This window comes from Hyposmocoma kahamanoa, unplaced genomic scaffold (assembly GCF_003589595.1).
Source record: "Hyposmocoma kahamanoa isolate Upper Pololo Valley unplaced genomic scaffold, ASM358959v1 66, whole genome shotgun sequence".
Lineage (NCBI taxonomy): Eukaryota > Metazoa > Arthropoda > Insecta > Lepidoptera > Cosmopterigidae > Hyposmocoma > Hyposmocoma kahamanoa.
In genome coordinates this window covers 5,343,485-5,366,748 of record NW_020653854.1, presented here as the reverse complement: position 1 = coordinate 5,366,748, position 23,264 = coordinate 5,343,485, and the positions used below count along the sequence as shown (strand labels likewise).

The 23,264-nt window shown below is 35.1% G+C and overlaps 2 protein-coding genes across 2 annotated transcripts in view; one reads left to right on the top strand and one right to left on the bottom strand.

Annotated features, from left to right (window-relative positions):
• LOC113231667 overlaps window positions 1-7,726 on the top strand; it is a 34,652-nt gene extending 26,926 nt beyond the window's left edge. The window contains exon 3 of the mRNA XM_026466117.1: window positions 5,639-7,726. Coding sequence (XP_026321902.1) covers window positions 5,639-6,607 — 969 coding nt within the window. The 3' untranslated portion in view covers window positions 6,608-7,726. The remainder of the gene's footprint in view (window positions 1-5,638) is intronic.
• A 567-nt stretch (window positions 7,727-8,293) lies between these two features.
• Window positions 8,294-22,955, bottom strand: LOC113231631 (alanine--glyoxylate aminotransferase 2-like). Its single transcript, XM_026466049.1, has 10 exons — window positions 22,803-22,955; window positions 22,585-22,671; window positions 21,535-21,653; window positions 18,880-19,114; window positions 18,159-18,252; window positions 16,897-17,111; window positions 14,886-15,105; window positions 11,949-12,193; window positions 9,202-9,376; window positions 8,294-8,603 (listed from the first exon to the last, which is right to left on the bottom strand). The coding sequence occupies exons 2-10, from the start codon at window positions 22,644-22,646 to the stop codon at window positions 8,517-8,519; spliced, it is 1,452 nt and encodes a 483-aa protein (XP_026321834.1). The 5' UTR covers window positions 22,647-22,671; window positions 22,803-22,955; the 3' UTR covers window positions 8,294-8,516.
• Between the last annotated feature and the right edge of the window lie 309 nt (window positions 22,956-23,264).

Below are 23,264 nucleotides of genomic sequence, written 5' to 3'. Positions count from 1 at the left end.
TGTTAACACTACCACGTACGTTTTTGACTAACGTACCTACTCCGTACGACGTAGGAGTGAGGCGAAGTGTTTTTATTTATTTATTTATTTATTATTATATCAAGCGATGGGACGAACAAGTCGTGCGCCTGATGGTACGCTAACGCCTGTCCATAACAGTTGTAGTGCCACTCGCAGAGCTTTAAATCGCATGGATCTGACTGGGCACTGCCACTGCGCCCATCACCCTGAGACTGTAATTTCACCAGCACCCTAACCTTTCAAAACCGAAACACAGTAATGCTGACATTACTGTTTGGCGGCAGAAATAGGTAAGGTGGCAGTATTTCCCTGGATGAACTCTTACACTAGGAGCTCTACTGCTACTGAAAGTGTAAAGTGATACTGATATTTCGGGAAACAAAAGCGTAATTGCCAAACTACAAAGTTTACAAGATTAGTAAAAAACAACCAATTTATACGTTTTAGTTCATATCCTTTTGATTGTTGGAACTAATTTGAAAAAGAAAATGTATTATTATTGATACAAATGTCGAATAAACACAATGAAGAATTCCTTCGATTCAGCTGGATTTGAAACAGCGACTATATAATTAACCAACGAATTTTTATCTGTGATTGCATTTTTATATAAGGGTAATTTCATAGCGCATCTAACTGCCGTCATTTTGGTTGCTTTTAGAAATTGAGTAATGCGAAAGACAGTTTGTCGACGAACACATTCTGTCTTTCGGTTACTATTTAAACCCCTTTTTCTACTAATTGCTTGTCAAAGTAAAAACTTTAAGTCACCATTTCTGTTTTTACAATTTTACATTTTTGTGGTTTAATTCACTATTTGTACTAAAATATAGGTTCTCCCGGATACATAACTCGAGCCACCTCTCATGTTTGTCGTATAGGGCTAGAATACAAAAATAGTGTTATCATCCAAGAAAAAGTTTTCCCCCGGTTTTGCAAATCCAAATTCCCAACAAGGACTTATGGAAAAGACGTTTAGTATACTAGTTTCAAAATCGCATAATAGTTTTTGATCAATCAAACATTGTATAAGCTTGTGACGGTGTGATCTCCTTACACCGTCATGTCACGTCTTTGTATCGCCTCTCTCTGCTTGTATCCTATCATATTTTTTTTTACATGTATTTAAATTTAAAATTTAAATTGTCCCACTTTCGTTCACTTTCTCATTTTGTTTTCGTAGCACGGTTACTCTCAGCTCGACCGCCACAACAGTCGGAGCTGTTTCAAATTCCATTTACTAAAATCTTATTTTTGATTCGTTACCAAATTATAATACAAACCATATAATACAACAGTCGGAGCAAAAGAATTATCAAAAATTTGCTGCAATAGTTTTTCGACCAAAAAATGAAGCCATAAACCCGGATGTAATGGTGCCGCCATTGAAACCCTGGCTATATCACGAATATAAAGATTTGTACAGACGCTTGCTGGCGCTTTTCAAGCTTAGGACACTTAATACTGAAAATGCGTGGTGACTCGAATTATGTGTCCGGAAGTGTACATGAAACTGTCATTTATTTAAACATTGTTTCTACCGATTACTTGTCAAATTAAGACAACATACTACTATAAGTACTACGTTTAGCTCTCCTAGTTGTTACTTTAAATTTATTTAAAAGAAGTTTATACAAGGGTGCTGCAAGAACCGTAACGAGTGTTATTTTGTTTTAATGACCTACAATTAACATTTCCAAGCTAGTGTGCAATATTTTCACAAAAATGTTAATTATGACTGTTTATGAATAATGACGGAATTATGACAAACTTATTCGTTTATTTTTTTTTAATTTTTGTATTTTTAAGATTAAAATTATGAACGTGTAACATTAGATGTCTTGTATTAAGGACACCTTGCTTAATTACAAAATTGAAATAATTGATCAACAACAAAAAATGTGTATAACATACCTAGTAACTTAAGTATAGATTCGCAAGATCACGTCATCGAAAAACTAAATCTTAAACGACAAAATACGCAAGATATTTCAAATAGTTATTAAAACTGTACATATTATTATGAAGCACGTGAAGTACCAAAGTTATAGGTAAGTGGTTAAAGAATAGCTATATGTAGATCATCATTATATTCGTCAAAGAAACTTCCCCCCGTAACGTTTTCAAGGGCACAAAACACGAACGGTAAGTTTGCAATGAAGATTTCGAGCGTATCACAAAGCACCCTAAAGAATAGACAAGACTGATGTAACGGTCGTCTGCAGCTCGCACGTGCTAAGGCCGGCTGCGTCTTCGACAGAAAAAACAGATAAGTATAAGCCAGAAATAAAAAAATCCATTCGTCACCTAAATAAATATTACTTTTACTCTCGTACTTTTCTTTGTACAACACGTCGGTACTGGTTAAAAGAAAATCTACACAAATACAAAGTTTAAAAGTCCATTAAATCTCGAGTAAATAGGCAGGGGCATTATTAATTAAGGCGGGGTACACAGAGTAGGTCCATTGATGGCGGAGTATTTCAACGAGAGCCTTTATTTTAGGACGCGAGATGTGGGGGAGCGAACGCTCGCGTGCCGCAATCCGCGCGCTGAAAATTAACGTTATGAATACAGTAAGAACAGGTGAAAACAAATTGACACAAGCCTCCGATGGTGACTGACGGGGCAGAATGAAGCGCGGAGCGTCGTCAAAGCGCTGGGCAATTTCCAAATTTTGGGATAAATGTGAATTTAATACATAAAGGGCTTCACTCAAAAACCAAAATTTAGCAGGCTCTCTGAAGTACTTACAGATAAATAGCCCCATATAAAAAATATCTACAAAGTTATATATTTTATTCTTAGATAATTCGTTTAAGATTTTTATTTAAGCCTGTTTTCAGGATTTTATATGATCGGGCGAAGTACATCCTATCATGTAACAAATTAGCACATTCTTTAGATAATATCCTTAGGTGAATCGTGTATTTTTGTAATACCGTTATTTAATCGCAGGTAACCCAGTGTTGAAATGTGATTATCTATTGATATACCTATTTGTGATTTTTATTGCTATAATATATAATCTTACGTACATTGTTTGTATTATTGTTTAAAATCCCTGGAGTAATAGTGTAGCGTTACCTTCAACTTTATCATTTCCGTTCACGATGTTACTTTACCTGGAACGATATAATTTTTTATATCGTCTATTATTAAGTTTGTTCAATGATAACCAACGCAACGGTTTGAAAGAAATCGATTATTTTCTTTGCAAGCGCATCATTCACCTCTTTGTCAAAATTTGGAGCATAACGGTTGTATTGTAAGTTGTAACAATGATACACAATAGAAAGGGTCTTCGCAAACATAGCGACACCGTCAACGTAGATAACATTAAAACACTACGACCAGGCTGTTACCTTACCATTTCAATAATTTTTTTGGAATCAGTAAAAAAACATCGACTAATAAGTACAATACCTAAATATTGTTACAGGAAAAAAGTGTCCATACCATATCAAACGTTTTTCATCAGTGAGGCCCCGATGAGGCTTTTTTTTTATTTATTTTTTATTAAGGCTTTGGCAAAGCCATCAGCCTAAACATGAAGTTTAAATATGTTTCTGTAAATATGGCCGCCACAAAGAGGATAGGCAATTTGAGGCGGCGCGTGCTTGGATTGACTCGGGATTCCTTAAAACGGGCCGATACGGGTATTTTAGTTCGAGATTCGTATAATTTCGCGTTTTAATCTTCGATTAAGGCACAATAGCACTATCCTATTCCACTTTAAACTAGATTTCACAAAATAACTGAAAGTCAAAATAAAAACGACACTTTTCCCTCCAAAAGGTCCAGAGCGAATCTCCCGATGAGGCTTTAAAAATTGCCGCGCAAAAATATTTGTTTTTTTTTAAATTTATTGAGCATTGGCTACGAGGTCATCAGATTAAAACTACAACAAAACAAATAAATTAATTAACTAAACTTAAACACTAAAACGTAATAATATCCGCGCAAAACGAACGTAGCAAAGCTAAATGGCTAACATTTTGACTGGGAATCGAAAATGAAACAAAAATCGCTATCTTTGTTTCATTTTCGATTCCCAGTCCTTATGCAACTTTGAATTTAACTTTCTCTTGTTGACTTAACACAACAAAGCTATCAACATTACTTTTTGCAAAATATGCAGTTGTTGCAACGTATGCAGCCTCTTAAAATTGTAGGATTCAATTAACTTGATAGAAAAATGAACTGAAGTTTAAAATGTAAGCGTGGTTTTTGTAGCTACAGTGTCTACCCAAATTAACTTTGAGTTTATTTCTACTATTACTACGTTTTTGTTTCATTATTTTATTTTTGTTATCTTTTACAAGAAGCGTTTTTTGCTTGGCTCTATAGCCAACGCCCAATAAATAAAAACTAAACGTTTTGACATTGACAGACATGACATTTCTGTAGGGATGCACGATTTTTTGCTTTGAATCGATTTTTTGGATCGTAATCGTTCCACTATTCTCAGATCTTGATTTCTTCTGAACGTACATCACGTGACAAACCCACGGCTCCATTAACTCTGTTTAAGGCTTCTGTAGTTTATTTTGATATAATAATAATTCATATAATGAATACACCGAATATATTTTATTCAATTATAACCTCCAAAACTTCAAGTTAGAATTTTTTTAATTCCAGACTTCTTAGAATAGTAACCCTAAAACCAACTTCGTACAAGAATTTAATATATATATATATTTATCTCTATATTTTCACACATTTTTCACAGACAGACATACACAAATTATGTCAATATATTTATGTGGGAGTTCGGAATTTTTCTTTGTGTTTGTAATAAGTAAATCACATAAATAATTTTGAAAGCCTTTCTGCCCTCATTTGTTACGACTTCCATTTATAGTGATTTTACTTGATGTTGCCAAACTACTTTTCGTACAGACTAAAATAAAATAGGAATGGCCTTTCGATTTACTAGCAGTTTCGAAGGATAATGTTTAGTTATAATTAAATACGATCTAGACGATTCGATTTGCTTCAATGTCGAATCGATTTACTTAAAAATCACATTGAAGTCAATCGATACCAAAAATAGCTAGATCGTATACAATTGAATCGATGTTCATAAAAATCGAATAGTAATGTGCAATGGTGCCTCCCTACTTCTGATTTCGCTCCACAGAGTAATTTTTCTTTCATTTTTACTCATATCAAAATGCATTGTTTTGCTTGTTATTGCTTTCATTTTTTTAGAATATTGTCTGGTAAATTCAACTTTTATTAGCAAGTGAATAATAATTTTATGAATACCAATTATTAATGTAAAAGACTATTGCATATAGGTACATATATTTTTTGTTCGTATTTCATTTTCCATATTAAAATATTTTCTTAATTCAAAATTAGACTGTTTTATATCTTGTATAAAACAATCTAATTTTGATGGAAAGTCCTTTTCTTAATGTAATAATAGACATACGGTTCAAATTCCAATATTTGTTTTCCATATTGCACAGTTTATGTACCTATTCTGTTCAGTTTGATAAAAAAAAGTATGCCAAAACCTTGCGAAAGGCGATTTAGAGTGCGTTCCCGATTGGGAAATGCTGTCTGTAACTGTATGTGTAATTAATTCGTTATCCTTTGATTTCAGATAAACCGCCTACAATACAGTCAAAAAATGGAAGAAACCTTGGATACAATAACAGAAAAGCTCAAGCATAGTTCTATTTCACCAAATGAGCAGCCAGTGCCTGATATTGTGTTTCATGACACCATGAACAAAGACCTCTTGTCAAAATGGCCTAGATTCAAAAATGTTGTTCCTGACATACTATTGCATAAAACTATTGATTTTGCTCAACACGTTAAAGAAATTCTTCGTATGAATATTAAAATATATCAGCCCTATCTAAGCACTAATTATACTAAAATACCCAGCTACAGCATAGCGGATTTTAAAGCTGTACAGCAATACTTTGACAAAAATCATTTGCCATACCATACATTCTCAATTCCAAATGAAAAGAAACTTAGAGTAACAATCAGAGGTCTCCCAAAAGATTTAAACTTGAATGAACTGTTTGAGAAACTCAGATCTGCTAAAATTCCTGTAAAAAGGGTGCATAAAATGAAAGTAAAATCATTTGCATTAGAACAAGCACCATTAATCTTAGCTATTTTACCTTACAACAAAGAAGGACTGAATATATTGAGAGTTAGGAAAATACTTGGCCATGATGTTACTTTAGAACCACCAATTAAGAAGCTAAGACAATGTCATCGATGCCAAAAGTGGGGTCATGCACAGCGTTACTGCCATGGACAACTCAAGTGCGTGAAGTGTGCTGGAGACCATTACAGTACAACCTGCTCCAGAGATCGTAACAGTAGTGAACCACCAACATGTGCAAACTGTGGGGGGAACCACACTGCAAACTATAGAGAATGTTTTTATTGTCCAGACTCAGAGGAATATAGACAGAACCGGGTGAAGAGATTAAAATATAAAACAGAAACACCAAGGTTTCCACGTCAGTTAGTTACCTGGGAAAATGTTGACACAAATCTATACAAACGAATCACTAACATACCAAAGCATGCTGAGGCTATACCATTTTAAATGAAAAGATTTTTATTATGTCCCAATATTGTATTAGTAATTGTATATTAATTTGTAGAGGGTGTCATTTTTACGCTGTACACTGATATTGTGACAGGTTTATATTTTTCTGATGATAAAGAAGATGCACCTCGTACTGATTATATTGATTTTAATATTATATGTAGGTATTTAAGACTTTTTGTTTAAAAAAATAAGACTGAATTTATTACTCGCTTAGTCATTGCAAAACTGTGCTATACATTATTATTTATATGATTTTTCATTGTTTTTTTGAAGTTTTTAAACTTTTGGAATGTTAAGCTGAATGGTATTTAGTTATTACAATTATAAGATTAATGTGATATCATGTAAAACTCCAATCTAATTTTAAAAAGTCTATGCATTGATGTATTGATGTAAATACTACCATTGTATGGCATGTGTTTACTTGAATACACTAAGATGGGACTCGTCGAAACGTAACCTTTTGGTCAAAGAACAAAAAGCATTTTGTGCAGATTTCCCTGTTTTGAAATAGGCAAAATTTAAAACCTCATTACTTGTATGTACATATAGCCTCGCAGCAGAGGAAGTTTTATCGTATTATGTGACTTTAATGTGATAGAGCTTAAAGTATACGTGAATATCAAATGAAGCAGAAATGTAGGGATGCACAATCAAAGTGAAAAATTCTTGAAGTATATTGTAACAGCGCCCTAGAACTCTGCACCACCTTTTATTATTATCTAGCCAATCATAACACAGCAGACATGTTATACTGATATTGTCTCGTTTCTTACATTACACATCTATCATATGTTATCCCTTTCACACAATTTGTTGGTAGGTCAATGACTCAATCCTTAAAATTATTTTATTAAGTGGTTTTGGAAATTTAGGCTATACTCGTATATTGTTCTAACAGCACATGCAAAGTGTTCATATTAAGATTTTCACATGCTACTAGTAAGTACTTGAAATTGCAATTTAAATTAAACAATAATTATCAGCGCTAAATTGTAGTAAGTACTGTAAAATTTATTAATAGTTGCATGGTTTAGTGTAAACAAAACCGATGTGCTGATCTCAAATCACATTTTCAGTATATTTATAATATCTCTAAGCTACACTACTACTAAAAGAAAGTCATGTATTGGTTAGCAACCAATAGCTATACGAGTATTAATTAGCTATTTAACTTGTGATAGAATTATTTTGTAGAAAGTATTGTAATCAATAAAAACACTTGATTAAGAAAAATATAGTTTTTATATTTTGGGTATTTGTAAAAGGTATCTTTTTACTTTTGCATCTTTACAATATTATGAAAATGAAGAATATGTATGTATGACATGGTTCTTTAGAATTGAAATTATATAAACAAATCTCATTTTCAAACATAGGTAGCCTCTTAGAATAATAACGCATAGAATGATAGTTTCATATCAAACGAACTGTCACAAGTGAGGCAAAAATCAAATTCATGTAGGCTAGTTTTAGTAGTAGGTTCATTTTCGGTTTTAGTGAATATTTATATAAAAATACAAGTTGAAACGCGTTACTTCCTTGTGGAATGTGATGTTAGTATCTATTTTATGTTTGTCTGGCGTATTTTTACACTCATTTACCGCTCATTTCGTCATTTTTAGCTAAAATTCTTGATCTGTTCGCGGTGCAAGCTGACCTTGAGCACTGAAGGCCCGCCCGCTCGTGCAGGCCCATTGGGCGCGCTTCAATTTGCCTCACTTAGCGTGTGCGGACTAGGTTTCTATGCGTTATTATTCTAAGGGTAGCCTATACAAAATAGTTAACATTTAAACACAAAACCTAATTACAATAAAACTTATATTAATTACACCTAATTCCATATTTACATTTAATATTCGAAAAATACTATAATGTACCTACATAGTAAGTAAAGAAGAAGTTAACCTGCCGTTTTAACTGTTTGTAGATGACTATTTCTCAATGCGTCACTGCTTTGGGTGTTATCGTTGATAGGTGTCACGCGGACCTGAAGGCAAGAAAAAGAAATTAAATATATGTAAATAACTTACGTGTTCATCTGAAGAAATTTCGTTGTCTTACTTTTGTAGATTGAAACAAACTTATGTAATAACAAGGAAGTATCATTAACATTGCAAGTGCATTGTGGGGTAGTTTCATAAAAATTTAATTTCATAAAATCGATACAAATTCTCGAAATTCGAGAAATATTCTGCTACTTAATACATACGTATAACAGTGGCAAAAGATTGACATTTGAACAAAACGATGTAGAAGTTAGGTAGTAAATTGTACAGACAGCAGCACATCAAGCTGCAAATTGACAGATCTTGTTCGAACAAAATTGTGTGACTACAATCCGTTTTTCGTTCAATACCCTAGCATTTACTTAAAAAACTGCTATATAATAAATGCTCTTTCTTTCGTATTTCGAATAACACATGCAATTTATATGAGAGAAACAAGAGATCCCAAGGTTGTCGGTTACGTGTTATGAACTGCATTTTATATACAATTGTGTGGTCCGACAATTGACCCCCCTAAAAACGTCATACGCCATAAGGTATGTTTACTTGCGAATTCACATAATGTATGTAATTATTTACCTCAAGCGTGAGATTGCTGACGGGTCTACTCTGGCCATCGAGCTCAGCCAGCATCCTGTCCAGCGTGTCGACTAATCGGTCGGCGTCCTGTGTGCTGAACACCATCGGTGGCTTGAATTTTAGCACGTTGCTGTCTGGACCATCGCGGCTTATCAGGATCTTCTCTTCGCGCATTCTGAGGAGAAAGAAAATAATTGTTATAAACGAAGGAGATTTTGTTATTACCCCGAAATAAAGAATGACTTACGGGATAATAACTTAAACTATAAAATACCACAACATAAGTTTCAAAATCTAATAATTTGTTAAGAGAGAATTCGTAAAATACACTATTATACAACATCCGAGATTTTTCAATGTACTAAAACAAAATTACTCTGTACATGGAATGGTTGTAGGTAATTTAAGTTTTATATTTGTTTTGCGGATGTATTTTTACATCAAAAATAATTTATTTTTCTCGATTCTCCACATTCGTATTACTTTGATAATATTAGCATTAAGAAGTCTGTTATAGAATTAAGCCCTTTACTTTAGGTCAGGTGTCAAAAGCCTAAAAGTGAGATACCAATAGAAAGCAGTAAGAGTACACATAAAATTGTGTCTAAATTGTATGTATGTATGTATTATTATTATTAGTAGTAGTAGAGCTCCTTGTGAAAGAGTTCGTCCAGTGAAGTACTGCCACGTTTTCGGTTTTTCGGTTTTGATGGGTAAGGGTGCTTGCTGGTGAAATTACAGGCACATGGGACTTGTCAACTTATGGCAGGCACAGTGGCAGTAGCAGGCTCTAAGTGACACTGCAACTGCAGACAACGACAACAGACGTGTCGCTTAACACCAGGCGCACGATTTGTTCGTCCTGTCACTTGTTATCACAAAAAAAAAACTCTACGAGGTGGGGCAGACAAGTGATGAAACTGATTTTTTATTTACCAAAGTTTTTATTTTTTCTAAACATCAATGTTATCCCCTTCAAAGTAGTTCCCTTGGGTAGCTACTGTAGTCTAGGCTCTACTCTATGAGTATAACTACTGGCTGAGTGAATATAGTTTTGTATTTAGAATGTGTTTAAAAAAATAGGATAGAGAAAAAGAACATCTTGGCAGATCTAAAAGTAGCCTCCAAAAGCGAATATGTGAAGAACACAATGAATATCTAATTTTGAAGATTATCCCAGTTTATATTTATAAAGTACCTCTCGCTACGCGACCTGAGCTACCCCCTAGGTTACACTACACATTGATGGAGACGTAGTTCCCATTGTTGGTAGCAGCACTGGAAGTCTTCAACCGGTATGGTCTTCAGCATGTCCGTCACACTCTTTTGGAAGTTTGGATGTCTTTTGAAAGTCACAGGGACTGAGGTCAGGTGAATAGGGAGGTGGGGGTCCTTGAAAGGCTCAGAAAAAGGGTCATTCGCGTGAGATCAGACATTGCAGACAAATGGATGCTCCATCATGACAACACCCCATGTCACACTGCCCTCTCCATAACATAATTTTTGACCTTAAAAGGCAATCCTGTGGTTCCCCAGCCCCTCTGTTCACCTGACCTCAGTCCCTGTGACTGTTTCCTTTTTCCTAAACTGAAAAATGTCCTCAAAGGACGTCATTTCGGGACTTTGGAAAACATCCAAAAGAGTGTGATGGACATGCTGAAGACCGGTTGAAGACTTCCAGCGCTGCTACCAACAATGGGAACAACGTCTCCATCGGTGTGTAGCTGCCCAAGGGAACTACTTTGAAGGGGATAACATTGACGTTTAGAAAAAATAAAAACTTTTGTAAATAAAAAATCTGTCTCATTACTTTTCTGCCACAACTCGTATAATCGAAGACTTTTTATACTTCTATCGCAATTTCGTATTATTTTGGTAATATTGGCATTAGAAACCTAGACGTTATGATGTTCAAAAGAAGTAAACTATTTGGACAGTTCAATCGATAAAAATCTAAAAGCGATGAATGAATTTTTATTTGGTTGTCATTGTCTATTTGGGTGCCTGAAGATTGAGAATCCGGAGGCAGTAAATATATTTAGAGTACAAAAGATACGCGGGGGTATAGGAAAGAGACTGTGAAAGCGAATGATAAGGGATCAGAAGTCCCTGTTAGTTAACCAGGAGGACCGAATTGAGATCGAGGAGCTATTGGCAATGATATCAAGTGCTACGATATAAAAAGAAGTAGAAAATGTATATGGGTGACGGATTGATACTCTTATAAAACTTGTGATAAAAAAGAATGTCATTTGATTATTATGGATCAAACTTTGACATCAATATTCAGCTAGGATTACACCTTGTCAGCGAGTTGATGAGTTTAGACAGTTTTTTGAGTCAGTGTTTGGTTCTCACAATGGCCTGAAAATTGAGTATCAGTAATTAAATTTAGTCAGTAGTGGTCAAGTCAAATCCTTTATTAAAGAGACGACGTCAAGCTGGATCCAAAGCAATATTAAGCTAATTGTAGCAGTAAAGCTGCTTGTGAAAGAGTTTATGCTTTACCTATTTCTGACGCCAAGCAGTAATTTAAGCGTTAGTGCGTTCTGCTTTTGAAGGGCAAGAATACTGTTGAAATCACAGGCATATGGGACTTGTCAACTTATGGCCCAGGGTGACGGGCGCAGTGGCAGTGCCCCTCAGTTCTTTTTTATTTAAAGCTGCCATTGAGTGTCATTGCAACTGCTAAGAACAGGCGTGTTATTTATCACCAGGATAAGTAATGAAAAAGCTCATATTCTTACCTATTGACAATATGTTTCGCTTCTGCAGTCGCGGGCGTCCGCGTCTCCCGGTCAGTAACCAATTCCACGCCAACGAACAACCCACGACCTCTGACATCACCAATGAGACGGTGTTTATGCTTCAACGCTTCGCATCTGTTTATGAGGTGATTTCCGACACGTTGAGCGCGCTCCATTAAACGTTCCTCTTCAATTACGTCGAGGACTGCGTTTGCGATCGCACAGGAGACCGGGTTGCCTCCGTACTGTAATTGGAATAATTGTTATTTGTTATTAACTATAGTTGTACTCATGACCTTTCATTCAAAACCAGAATCATTATAATCGAGGCCTTCAAATTTGTTTTCACTGGTCAAGCCAGTACAAGCTTATTCAGTCGGTAAAAATATTGAGAACCACGTAGTTGACGTTAAGAGTCTATACACTCTCAAACGGCTTTGGTTTATTCCGCACACATAACAGTCAAAGTGTTGAATTAATCACTTTGGAGAAAATATATAAAATTGGGGATATACACCGATTAGTAAGGTGTGAAAACACGATTCGTAAAAATTTTCACGACAGAAAAAACACAAACTTAGCTCGAAATTTTATAAGGAAACCAATGTTTTTTTTTTTGTGTCAACTGAACTAAATTGAACACGTACATAGTATACGATATACGTTTTTCAAATAGCTTTAGTTTTTGTAGTAAAAAAATAAATTTTGAAATAAAACGTCCCTATGATAATAATAATAAAGCAAAATGAATCGTATAAGTTTCTCTCTTCTTCTTCTTCTTTTAAATGTTATGGCTCCATCGAAATAATCAATGATTTTGCCAATGTCAAGTAAAAATAACTATGTACGGTAGTTTAATATTATTATAAAAATTATACAAAAAAAATGGCGATTAATGTCCTGTTTTCTCTCCTCTTATCATTGACTTACAATTATAAGTCAATGCCTCTTATTGTGTGATTCAAATAAGTTACTACAGATAACATTATTCGTGATTGTCAGAGCGATAAAGGAGATTTTAAGATTGCAGCTCTAATAAAACATTCAACCATAACGAAGAGAATAATGAGAAATCCTCCTTGGTGCCTAAGTTATTGTTGAACTTTGTTTGTTGTTTTTAACCTCCTTTAAAAAAATTCTCAATTCGTCTATATGTTTTTTTATTGTGTATATGTGACGTGATAACTTCGCCATTTGTGAACCGATATTGATGATTCTTTTTAATAAAACCTTCTTCAAGAGAAGCCAGATATTATTTTACAGACATTGTTTTATTTTCATAATTTCACAGGACATTGGCGAAATCGCCATTTTTTTTGTATAATTTTTATAATAATACTAAACTACCGTACATAGTTATTTTTACTTGACATTGGCAAAATCATTGATTATTTCGATGGGGCCATAACATTTAAAAGAAGAAGAAGAAGATGATTCTTTTTTGTTGCAAAGAGGGTACTTCAGAAGTGGTCCCATTTAAATTTGAAGAAAATATTTTACCTCTAACGGTGCCGGTGGTAAACTAGGAGATGAATGACTTTTGAGGTCGGTGTTTTTAACCGGAGGTTAGGTTAGGTTATTTGCTTTATTAAAATAGTCTACCATCACGTATTAAGTAAAGTAACGAGTAATTCACGTACCTAGTTAAGTTGAATTTCTGCTCAACATGTTTCAAACCAGTCCGTCGTTCTTATGTAAAACGTTTTTCCAGTTTTCCTGGTGTAGTACAAGTAGTTAACATGTCTGAGTCTCACAGTAGTTTTCTATTTAAAATTACCATCACGTAGTTTACGAACACCTAACGATACAATATCAGCCACGGTTAAAAAAGGCAAAGTTTATCACCTTGTTGTTTCTATTATTATCGCCTACGTGATACATATCTTAACTTGCAGAAGACTGTGCTAATTAAGAGCGGTTACACACGACGACGATGCAAACGCAATGAAAACGCGATACACGTATTTAATTAATTAACTGATTATTTATTTTACTTTTAAATTTACAATTAACAAAACAATGCAATGTGCATAAACCTATACAGATTTTTTGTGCATAATGATCAACATAAGCGACTGCATCGATACAATCGCCTATAAATATAAAAGTCGCCACGTGCAAGCGTTCTAACGGGTGTTGTTTTAAAACACCTAAATGGAGTTTTCCATTCTACGTGATACACATTTGCAAATAGTGTTGTTATTTATGTGTTACAAGATAGAAACATCTAATTCGATTATATAGAACAACGTAATTTTTAAGGCAGTCACTACACTTGTCGACATGGAATCGCGTTAAGCCGGTCGGAAAAGTTTTTACGTTAATGTAATAAGAGCAAAAATGACGTTGTTCGTTTCGCATCGGCGATCCGAGCTGAAGCGAAACGTGAGACGCCTGTTTTGCTCTTATTGCGTGGATATAACGGAAATGTGGTGTGTCCCTAAAGAGTCGTAGAAATATTATGATGACACTTAGAACTTCAATCCTCGATAATGTTAACCTGAAGGATATTGGCCTAATTTTCTCTTTTCAAGATCTACGAGAATAAATAATCTAGAGCACAGTGTCTCTAAGAAATAATAATAATAATAAATCGAGGCGAAACTTATCGCGCGGTGACCGTCCAGTTACCACGCCTTCATGTACATTAATGGCGAATCTGAATTCTATTTACTAGGCAACAACATTTAGATTCCTCTGAATAATACAACCGCGCGGCCGCCGTGTAGACCAAATTCAAGCCAACCTCGCCCGCGTGCCCAGGACGCTCATTTAGATTAAAACGTAGAAGCTAAACAAATAGAGCGTAATTTGCCATGACAGTTAGACGCACGCGGTCGCTGCGCGGCGACAACGGGGACTCCGCTCTTCCACCGCGCGGCGCCCGGGCGGGGTGAGCTCGGGGTGAGAGGTGAAAAAAATAATAAAGAAAATTACCGTATTAAAGTACTCCACACCGGTGTCAGCAAAACTCTTGGCAATTTCAGGTGTAGTGATAACGGCAGCGACTGGGTGTCCGTTACCCATGGGTTTACCCATGGTCACGATATCGGGTACCACGTCCTGCGTTTCGAATGCCCACATGTGGGTACCGACGCGGCCGAAACCCACTTGCACTTCGTCGGCGATGCAAACCCCATCGGCCTCGCGTACGTGCCTGTAACGAAGACGCACTACGAGTTAGAGATACGTAGAACACATTTCTCTGGGACGTAGACGTAGAACATACTTTTTTGGGAAGTTCACCAGAGTGAATTTCGTTGCACTGTAAATGGACTAGGCAATTGGACTTATTGTCTGGCACATTATTATGATCTATTTTAGACTCTCGCCTCTCCCAAGGCCTAAAAAATAAATTTTTAATTTTTAAATGGGAGAAGAACCGGCGTACAATACGAGCAGGACGGCCTTTATTTGTGTTATAAGCGACACGACACATAAATAAAACCGCCACAAGCTGCTAATTAAGTTTTATTATTATTATTATTATTATGACAAAGATTTTTCTTGAACTCTACTCAAGGTCAGACATTCGGAATGGGTCTAAACCAAGTATTCTGGTTCGGTTGTGTTATTCTGATAGGATGAGAGTGAGTTGTGATGTTGTGTGGAGTTAATCGTCGAACCCAGAGATTATTAGGAATTTTTTGATGGTTATTACTATTATTATTTGGTTTAAGAATCGCTTATCAGTTCGTATATTATTTTCTGTGGTCAAACTGAAATGAATTTTCACACCCCCTTCGAACGCCATCGCTACTGCAGCTCACAACCAGTTGTGATAGACGATCCAATACTCTACATACGCCACTGTTTGCTATAGAAAAGTCTTCTTTATTTGTACGCAACAAAGTTAATTTGCAAATACAAAGAAAAAACCGCATCCTTTGTAAGTTTTCTTGGAACCGAGGATCGATTTAATAGACCTTGATAATTTACAAAATCGATAAGGCCAGTACGTAATTCCATCCCATTGTACATAACTTACCGACAACCAACTCGGATCTCAGATCTAGAATATCCTAAAGTGACCTTTTTAGAGGCGGATCGTGTCCAGTAGTGCTGCATATGGATCGAAAAAATACACTAACTGCTATGACCTTAGGTTTCTAATTTTAAATAACACAAACAAGGGCTTTATATGCAATTACAACATGTTATATAATTATTTGATACTGGTTATAATTAGAACATGAAATCAAGATAACTTTCCATGTTAATATGTGATTCATGTGAACGGATGAATATTTTATCATTGTTATATATCAAACGACGGGACGATCAAGTCGTGCGCCTGATGGTAAACGTCTATAATAGTTGCAGTGCCACTCAGAGCTTCAAATCGCAAAGATTTGAGGGGCACTGCCACTGTACCCGTCACCCTGAGACGTATATTGACAAGTCCCATGTGCCTGCAATTTCACCAGCACCCTTAACCTTCAAAACCGGAATACAGTAATGCTAACATACTTTTGGCGGCAGAAATAGGTAAGGTTGTTGGCCAGACCGGCAAAATGATAGTGACGGAGTGAAGATATTTTTGTTTTCCATCCGTTACTCTCATCTCTGGACTGTATTCGCACGTTCCATCAGGCGCGGTGCAGTCATTTTGCCGAGTCACAATAAAAAAAAAATAAATAAAAGGTGGCAGTACTTCCCTGGACGAAGTATTTCACAAGGAGCTCTACTGCTTACAAAAAACTTATTCAACTTACAAAAACTTATTCGACCCGTCACTTAAAAAAAATATTTAATTCCTTTTGACCCTGTACCATGCCGTTACTTTGTATCATAAAAAAAACTGAAGAAAAATTTACGATATCTTTGGTGACTGTGAAACGTTATTCCTAAGGAGGTTTATATACGGTAGTTTGGTGACAGAACAGCGTCAAGAAAATTGTAACAGACAGGCTTTACAATAATTCTAAAGGAAAACAACTAAACTTACTCAAAAACACGTTTCATATAGCCATTAGGGGGGATGATTTGCCCGCCGCAACTCTGTAGGCTCTCAGCGATGAATGCGCACACCCGGCGTTTCTCTTTCTTCAATTGTTCACAGATCTTGCCCACTTCGTCGGCGTACTTTTGACCTAGTTCTTCCTCCGATTGACCATCATTGGGATAGATATATTTCCCTCTGTAGACGTCCGGGACTGGGGCCTGGATTATAAATAATTCATTAGTCGGTTTAAAGTTTTAAAAAATTTGGAGATCGGCAAAAATATCCTGTCTAACATCAAGTTGGAATTAAGGTATTATATTCACCTGTAAAATCAACTGTGATATTTGTTAATAAAGGTGAAATTATATTCAATGTTCTGGCTTCTGAAGTATTCAAAGTCAAAATAAAATAACTTGTGTCTGTGTTATAAAAATAAATATAATTACAATGGAAACAAAAAAGAGTTTATTACTTTCATTGACCTATTACTTTTCTAGTTTTTTCTAAATAAACGGCAGGTGTATGGTATCGTTTTTAAGTTACTATGAGACGTCGTTGACTCATAACTATGTATTAAATTTCGTGGGGTTTATTTAGAAAACTGGATTATAAATAAAATCAAATACAGGAAGGACCCTATTTGCTTGTTGTGATTTTGTAGAAATTCATATCGAATTCATATTTCTATTTATACCAGGGATATTAATTAAGGCAGTACATACATTACAATTAATTACATAAACAAGAACAATATTGTTCAATAACTGATATGATAACTGTCTAGAAATGACAACGATATAAAAGTAGGTCATCACATAACATATTACTGAACAACATATTATTTTATACGTAAGTTTTAACCCGTTCACTGCCAACTCGATTGAGCTTGGCCATGTTGATTACCATAGCTAAGCTATGTTGAACGCTATGTTGGTGTGGTAATTAATGTGCGAATGGCCATATTGGCTCTGTGCAGAGATAATTTAATTGGGATGATCTGGAGTGGACAAAATATTTGTCAATTATACAACGTTTATATTGTTCTGACAAATTAAGTAGTGTATCATATCATACTATATACCACTTAATTAATACTAGTATTTATTAACACTAATAATTAAGACAGGTATGGTCAATAATTATGTTCAAAAAGTAACGTCAGAACATACGAAATGGCGAACTGCTTACAAGAAGCTACGTATATTGCGCACGGAGCCAATACTAACAAAAACTTGTATGGCCCGGGAATAGAGGGACTAACTCACCACGTGGACCCATTCTGGCTTGTCTGGCCCTCCGGGTAAATTGAATTTGTAGGGAGACACATCAATCATAGAAGTGAGATGGCCATGATACGCGCTGTAACAAACAGGGGCTAGTAGCACCCTAAAACACTTCGAGGAGCTCGAAGTAACGAACGCAAACATACCTACATTTCTCTTACATATTTGTTGGCATTTTTGTACGATTATTATTAGGTACCTAATGGGGTATTTATGAATGTCTTTGTGAACGTCAATGGAACGATTTACAAATAGCTCTTTATTATTCGCGTCAGTTTTTTATTGTTTTCGTGATCATAGCTGCATCAATTTGTAGAGTAATTATGAATATTACTCAAGTAATTGTGCCACAAAAGTTTTAGTAGAAAAATATATTATCGTTCCTATCACATTCAGTACATACTTATGAAAAAAGAGTCAATTAGAAAAAATCATTTGCAATAATGAGCTAATCACAATAGATTTTAAAATAACTATAAGAAATGTGTCACTTTTAAAAACAATATTATTAGCACAAAGAAATGTAATAATGTTAAAATACATGTCAAAAAGATCCTAACGTAACATTCGTAAATACTCTTTAAATATGCAAAACAAAAAAAAATAAATGCCAACAAAATCCATTCAACAGTCTTGCGTACAAAACAAAGGGAGACACTGAAGAGGTTAAGACAGGTTTTTCTGCATAAGAAAAGTTACTTACTGGTCTAGAGTGATAACATCCTTGTTTTTGGTGTGAACTCTTGCCAATCGTAAGGCCAGGTCATTGGCCTCTGATCCGGAGTTGACGAAGAAACAGACCGATAAAGGTTCCGGCAAAGTCTTCACCAAGCGTTCAGCGAGGACCACCAACGCATCGTGAAGATAGCGGTTGTTTGTTGATATTAGTGACATTTGATTACGCCCCGCTTCCACCACGTGAGGGTGACAGTGGCCCACTGTTGAAGATGAAATTTTTTCGTGTAATATTTTGCATTTATAGAGGATATTTTGAAGTATTAAAAGTTCCACGTTAGCCGTCTATAGCTGATAGTCACATAAGAATGTTGATGGTTTTTTTATTACTCTGTCCCACCACTCCTCCCGATATTTATTATTCGAGGTCTTTGATAGTCTTTGTACATACATATATATTTACCAAATTTCTATACATATATTTCTATTTCATCTGCTTTTATGAAATTGTGTAAAATAATAAATTAAAAAAATATATATAAAACTTTAATTTTTAAATGTAACTAAAGGTAATAAAATAAATTAAAAGTCGATAAAATAAATCAATAAATTAAATTAAATGCTTAAATTCATGTTAGCTGACATGCTCTCCAAAAGATTAAATAAAATCTCAATTAACATTGGCTAGGCAACAAACGTTATTTGCTAATTAATGGGGTACTTATTGTATACACCGTCCATATATGCACTATAGTAGGCAGTACCTACAACATCAAGATAACCCTACCAATCTTTCAGACCCGAACATTGTCCCCAAATTCGTAATATTGAAGGGTAGTAGTAAGTAAAATTGAGGAATTACTAGCTACTCGTGTTAACTAAGTGACGCAAAATCTGCGCTTTGGTTATGTACTCGATGATCGCTGACAATGCGAATAATATCATACAAATTGTCACTTTACACTTACATTACACTTTCAACTACAAATTTGAACATTGCGTGAATGGGAATAAGGTATAATTTCCAACAAAGGAATTTGACAGATTGTACTTATATCTCAAGGTGCGTGTACATGTGCACTAACAGTACGAGTACAAATGCACTACAGTAAACACAAAGCTCGTACTGTTTTTATCAAACACATTCCGGTCATCCTATCTGAAACCGGAAATTTTTCAATAAACATTTTCATTGATTTTCCTGTTTTTTTATTTTCATTTTGTAGACGCATTCGACACATGAAATCGTTTTTTAAAAACATTTCAAAAACAGAAAAATACTCAATTTATAAACATATTCAAATTTTTGTTTTTTTTATTAAGTAAACTTATAAATACTTATTTGACAACATAACATAGGTACGTTGCTCTGATTCCAAAGTAAGTAACTAAAGCACTAGTGCTAAGAAAATCGTAAACAACGACGGTACCACAAAAACCCAGACCCGAGACAACATTGAAAAGTTAGTTTCTACATTGACCCGGCCGGAGATCGAACCCGGGACTTCAGAGATGACGACACCATCCAAACCGATGTGTAAGCCCCTCGACCACAGAAGTCGTTGAGTTGTCATCGATTTAATAGAGCTCAAACGGTTTTTTATGTTAAAAAAAATCTTTAAAAGATGGTGACCACGCGGCGGCTTATGATGATATAAAGAGACTATATGTATAACAGTGTATTTTTTGCTAAACATTACTTCTATTATTTCAAATGTAGAAAGCGTCTGCGAAATGAAAAAAAAATGGAACAATCTATTAAAATAAAGTGGTTTTGATGAGAAATTGTTAAGAATATGACGCAAACAAGCGCCAAAGGCCACGTTATAACCGCGCATGTCGATAGAGCGTGGAAACGGCGAATGGACTCGTGATTCATAATCTTATCAAACCGCGTCTTCATTTGCAACCGTACTTATGATCTAGTGCGTTTTCTTATCAGCATATCGAGGGGTCGGAGGCAAAACTCAGTATTGTGAGTTTTCGAAAAAAGCGACCACAAATGTACACTCACTCTACTCACGAGCCAAAAAAAAGCAGATCATACAAATATTCCTCTCAGCCCGGGTATCCACGGAGGCAGTTAATGTGAAATGATAATGTGCCAGACAACTACACCAAACACCGGGTTTCAAACTAGGAAATTCCCTGTACAATGAGTACTAGAGCAACGGAATACACTCTAAGCCACTTGCCAGAACCAATTTCGAAAAGTTCATTTTCCCTACAGACGAAACAAATTTCCCCCAAATGGTCCTACCGGGAATCGAACCACGGAACTTCGCATCCAGCGCCCACAATGTGATTAGGCTATTGAGGTAGGGAGATAAGTTTAAGATAAAATTTATTGTTCTATTGTTACAAGCACAAATATATTGTTGAAATATGATTGCACCACCATCGAGCGAAAATGAAAATGTCTTTACATTTTGTAGGTAAACCTAAGGCAGACACCATATTTATTAAAGCGGAATCGGCTTGAGGCGGTCGGAAACGGCTTTACATCCATGCAATACGAGCGAAAACGACGAGCGTTTCGCTTCCGCACGAATGACGTCTTTTGGCGACATAATTGTAAGTCAATGGGCGACATGATGTCTTTTTCGCCGGCTTAATGTAATTCCGTGTCAACAAGTCTGGTGACTCTCTAAACCATTGATTTACTAAGAACGTAAAGACTCACCATGAGCGACGTTGTTAATGCAGTCGAGATACCGTTCACCCGTCTCATCGTACATGAACTGGGCAACGCCTCGCACGATTTTCAGCGGAGCCGATTTGAAGAATAGCTGACAAGCCGATCTGAAAGTAAATTTTTCATTAATATCTTATTCGTAGCGTTGCCAACTGCCGAATACATACTAAATTATTATTTAAAACTAATATTAAATTGTAAGAGCCGTTTTACAAAACCTAGCTTAAAAAATTACCTTAATTATGGCGTATCACTAACAGGTCACAACTCTGTATGCAGATCGATACCTCCAATGAACACTGCGCCAACCTTATTTTTTGGTTATTTTCTGTTATTTTTGTAAACAGCCATATTTATTTACTAATATTATGGTTCCAAAATGTTGTGATAAAAAAAATAAAGAAACAAAAACGAAATTCGAAAAAAAACCAAAAAAAAAACTAATTTTGTGAAAAAAGAAACAGAAATAAAATAAAAACAGAACAGGTCCAAAAAATAAGTTGGCGAAGTGTTCCTTGGAGGTACCGAGATCACAATTATCATCAACATATTGTAACTGAACTACATAATGATGGCACAGTTCTGTACACTAGTAAGTAAAATGATTTGATATTAGTGTTTTTAACATAATAAACAACAAATATGACTTTTTATAGTAAAAAAAATCTGATTATTGATGTCAGTTGTGCCCTTTGTTGTGCTTGCAGTATACTCTACAATTATTGAGAAATATTTGTACAAAAAAAATAGATAGGCTGGTCTTTTCTTCCTGATTTCGAATGTATGTAACACAATTTTGATAAAAATGTTAGTTGTGCATTATTACTACTAATAAGTACACATTCACAAACGTAACGTAACTTTGAAATTAAAGACTTCTCAGCTGAAAAGCGCCGTTATTTAAATGAGTATAAAAGTTAGATTGTGAAATTTTGCAAAAAAAAAAGTAAGTACATTGTCATAATAAATATTTGTCCGAATTTTGTGCAAGGGTTAAAAAGATAAATTAAAAATATTAAATCAAATAGTGCAACTCACCCAACATGCTTTTCACGTAGCTTAATAGTTTCAGATTTAGGCATCGATTGAAGGTAAGCCATTGTTGACTAGAATATTTCTTCAATTCTGAAAAATATGAATATTTAATTTAAAAAATCACAAAACAAAAACACATAATAACAAACGCTTAGATAAAAACAGTTACGTATGTGAATAGTAAATTATCTATAAGTTAATAATAAGCGCTCCTTACTCACCTTACAAATAAAATGTATAAATAGAATACTGAAATAGCGAATTTTATTATTTAGGCAAAGTGACGTACGTCACGTGGGACGTTTGAGCAAGTAATGCTGAGGAACGAGCGGTGTGAGCCAGTTTTATAGAGGCGGGTACGCGCAAGCCCCCCGCACGGCCAATGGAATCTTCGTTATAATATGGCTCTAATGTAAAGTGTATGACAAAGTCGGGGGCCACGCGGTCGACGCTGCAAGAACATGGGGCTAATGCATGGCAGTTAAGGGTAAGACTTGCATACGTTGGGTGATTGTTCTTGAACGTAAAATTTGATTCTCTACACGTCAATAAAACCGTCGTTAGAATGTTGTAAAAACTAACTAAAATATATTTAGTTGACTAATTACTTAATCGTACTCAAATTGAGACACGCTTTATGTGAGCTAGTTCTGGCCAAAATAGTCCTTATTCAAAAACATGAA